General features: G+C 17.7%; 1 protein-coding gene across 1 annotated transcript, besides 2 other annotated features; it reads right to left on the bottom strand. All coding sequences in view use genetic code 6, as the record gives it.

Moving 5' to 3' along the window:
- Positions 1-500: 500 nt before the first annotated feature.
- Positions 501-539: a microsatellite.
- Positions 535-575: a microsatellite.
- Positions 576-747: 172 nt separating this feature from the next.
- Positions 748-3,516, bottom strand: IMG5_176100 (hypothetical protein; the record flags this gene model as incomplete). The annotated part of the gene is made up of 6 exons (XM_004029612.1): positions 748-999; positions 1,049-1,224; positions 1,286-1,484; positions 2,659-2,778; positions 2,829-3,284; positions 3,332-3,516. Coding segments are annotated over 6 exons (1,386 nt in total), but the record flags the coding sequence as incomplete, so codon positions are not given.
- Positions 3,517-4,045: the final 529 nt, after the last annotated feature.

Raw genomic sequence — 4,045 nt, forward strand, 5'->3', positions numbered from 1 at the left:
ATATTAATAAAAAAACTAAAGGACTTTTTCTCAAAAATGAAGAATTAAATTTAAAATTAAAATAATAAATGGTATTTTTTCTTTTTTCCTCTAATTTAAATTTAAATACTTATTTTTTTAATTATTATAATAAAATTAAAAAAAAGGGAGAAAAGGGAGAAATAGAAATGGAAAGAGATAGATTAAAAAGAGAAATTAAATAAAAGGATGAAGAATTAGATTAAATAAAATCATAATTATCTTTTCTTGAAAAATAAATTATTTTTACTAAATAAAATTTTTCAGATGTTATTAATGCTATTTGTAATTAAGGAGATTCTAACATAACTGATTTAATTGAACCTTATATTGATAATTTATATTGAACATATTATTTAAATATAATTTTTTATCTATGGAATTCTAAAAAATATATATAAAATAAATATATTATTAGAATTTTGTATATATATATATATATATATATGAATTTATTTTTTTTTAATTAAAATATTTGAGGCTAAATATTATTTTATTTTTAAATATTATTTCATGATTAATAATCAAAATAAATAAATTAAAAATCGAAAAAAAATTATTTTTATTATATTATATTTTATAATAATAAAATAAAGCATATACTAAAATATTTATTAAATACAACAATTTAAAAAAAAACAAAAATATCTAAATTAATATAGAATACAAATTAGATATTAATTTATAATCTCCTTAATTACCATAAATGTGCTAAATAAAATTCAATACTCAAAAATCATCTTTTTTACTTACAATCCAAGATTATACAAAACTATCAATAGATACACAATTTACTAATTTTTCATCATCAAAACAATAAATATGCTTAAAATTACTTTCCAAAATATTTTTAAAGTTTTCACTTACTCTAATCTTTCCTGGTTCTGAATTACTTTCCATTTTATTTGCAATTACCACATCTTTTCCATATATATCATACCTAACTATATCAGTACCAATAACGCCACCAATAATATCACCCTTTTTCATATATTTTTTAGTTATAAATAAAATTATTAATATTTTTTACTATATGTAATCCTATTCTCATATTTAGTTGTTCAAAATCAATTTCTTTTTTTACTTCTTGAATTATTTTTATCATAGTAAATGCCATTTCCACAGTATTATATGCTTCAATTACTTCATCCCTTTTACCTTTGTCATTAAATCCTAATACCATATAGCAATCTCCAATAGTATATACTAAATTAAAAATTTATTATTTTTAGGATATAAATACATATATATATATGAATATTTTTACATTTAAACACATTATGAATTTTACACAATTAATCAAACTTAATGAAAAGTTTAGAAACCATCTTTACTACTTAACTAGGAGACACTGAATTCGAATAGCTAGTAAAGCCTGCTATATCAGCAATTAAAATAGGTAAATTTTTATAATTATCTGTAAGATCAGATCTTTTAGTAGTTGGTAAAAAGAATTTATACAAAATCTTTTTTTTAAAAAAATAAAATAAAAAAATAGTAAATTATAATCACATGACTAGGTAACAAATAATGTAGTAAATTCAGAGTTTTTTTATTTTAATTTTAACTCATGAGGTTAATTTCATATGATAAATATTCATTTTTAATAATTTAGAATCTTTAGAAAATTTAAAGAAATAAAAACGATAATACAAAGCTAATAATTTAAAAATCATACAATTAGTTATATAAAAAAAAAACTAACAACCAAACAAAACAAATAAATAATTGTTAAGAAAATTTCATAGAAAATGAATAATTAGAAAGGTAAAATGTAGCAATGAATCTAAGTACGAAAAATCTTGTCGTTTTCTCAAATAATAAAAGTTCTGTTAAAAAATTAATATTTATTCCTATAAAAAATAAATTTCGATAATTTCTTATGAAAATGCTTAAAATACTAACAATTATTTCTATTATTATTAATATTAATTCTTTTTAATTATTTATTCCATCTATTAATAAATAAATACTAATAAATATATTAATTATTTATATTAATAGTATCAAAAGTAAATAAGGTTTTTCGTATATTTTCAAAATATTAGCTTCAAAGTGTTCGTATATTTGTTTATCACCATTTTTAAAGTTTAAGAAATATGGATTTAATTTAAAAAATCCGGATTTTTCATGAAAATCTGAAATATCTTCAGAAATAGTATATATTAATTAATCTTGATTTTAATTTTTATCAAAAATATATTTTTCATTGTCAGAAAGTTATATGTTTTCAAAATATATACTTGAACTTGAACCTTTATGCATATTATTATTAATATTTTAAGGATAATCCAAGTTATTACTAATTTTGATGAAGTTTTATTATTATTTAGGACTCGAATTTATATTTTTTTAATTATGTAAATTTTCAAGTTCTAAACTATATTCTTCTTTTTTTAAAAATTAAGAATCATTTTCATTTTTATTTTTAGTATCTTCAAATTAAATATTTTCAATCATTTATTTTTTCTCTTTAGAATTTAATTTTTTTAAATTTATGCTTATATTCATCATCATTTATTAATTTTATATATAAATTTTATCCTCACTTTCTGTTTTTGTTTTTAATTATTAAGACCTTAAAAATGCAATATTTATTTAAGAATTACTTCTTAAAAAGTTATCTTCTTTTATTAATACATAAAAACATTATAAAATACCTTTTCCTTTTGCTTCAAATTAGACAGATTCAAATCTCCATTCTGGAAGGCATATACTTTTTACATTTTCATAAACTTATTCAGAAATACTTATTTTACCCTTTATATTTTTATTAAAAAATCATTTTTAAAATTAACGGAATTATATACTTCTTAACAATGGGCACATATCCTAGATGCTGTATTTACTGTATCACCAATTAAAGAAAATTATGGTTTGTGTAAACCTATAACTCCTGCAATTACAGGTCCTACATTAATACCTATTTTTATCATTATGCCGGAATCTTAAGACCAAGATATTTAACTTGCAACTAAAAGCATATCTATTGCTAATTAGATAATTCTTTAAGGAAGACTTTAAGGGTTTTTTTCGATATCTTTCAAACCTCCACAAGCCATGTAGGTTTTACCTACTGTTTCTATTTTTTGAATATTATATTGTTTACATAAAGAATCAAAATTTCTAAATAATTTATCTAATAGTAAAATAATACTTTCTTTTTCATATTAAAGTATTTAATCGAATTAAAATATATCACAAAATAATATATATACACTTTCTGATGATTTTTCTATTAAATATTATCCTTCACATTAATTTACCTTTATTTATATAATATTTAAATATATGTTTTTATATTTATTATTACTTCTTCTTATACAAATTCAGGTAAAAGCAAAGCTAAAATATTAGAACTTTAATTTTTATATTCTCTTAGTTTTTTCTTATAAAAATATTAAAATTTCGTTTGCTTTTCTAATGAATATCTCATTATAATTGTATTTGCTGTTAATATTATTAAAAATAAAAGCATTATCCAATTTTCAAAGATGTCTTTTTATTTTAATGTATACCTTTAATATTTTAAAAAAATTAATAATAAATATAAAATACCATAAAAAGCAATTAATAGAAACTAATGTATGATGTATATAGACATATATAATATCAAATTTATAATTAGCAATGTAAATAATATTTAAAATATGATAATAAGCTAAATCAATATTAGTAACCCAAGGAATTATTAAGCTAAAAACAATAAATTACAAAAAGTAAAGAAAATTTATAAAACCAAAATAAAACTAAAATCTTCTAGTGTATAAAAACAAAAAAAAACATTAAAAAATATGAAAACTAATTAAAATTTATTAATTAGAATTTTCTTATTTAATAATTTTATAAACATCAATATCAAAATTAAATATGAAAAAAAAATTAAAAGAATTATATTTTTTTTTTATAAAATTCATATTATTATTATTCATATGAGTTTTAAAGTCTTTTTTAAGTAAATTTTAAACTAAAAATATTATATTAAGGATTATCTTCACAAATTTATGCATCTTCACTTGATATAACT

This window comes from Ichthyophthirius multifiliis (assembly GCF_000220395.1).
Source record: "Ichthyophthirius multifiliis unplaced genomic scaffold scaff_1120509251286, whole genome shotgun sequence".
NCBI classification, from domain to species: Eukaryota; Ciliophora; class Oligohymenophorea; order Hymenostomatida; genus Ichthyophthirius; species Ichthyophthirius multifiliis.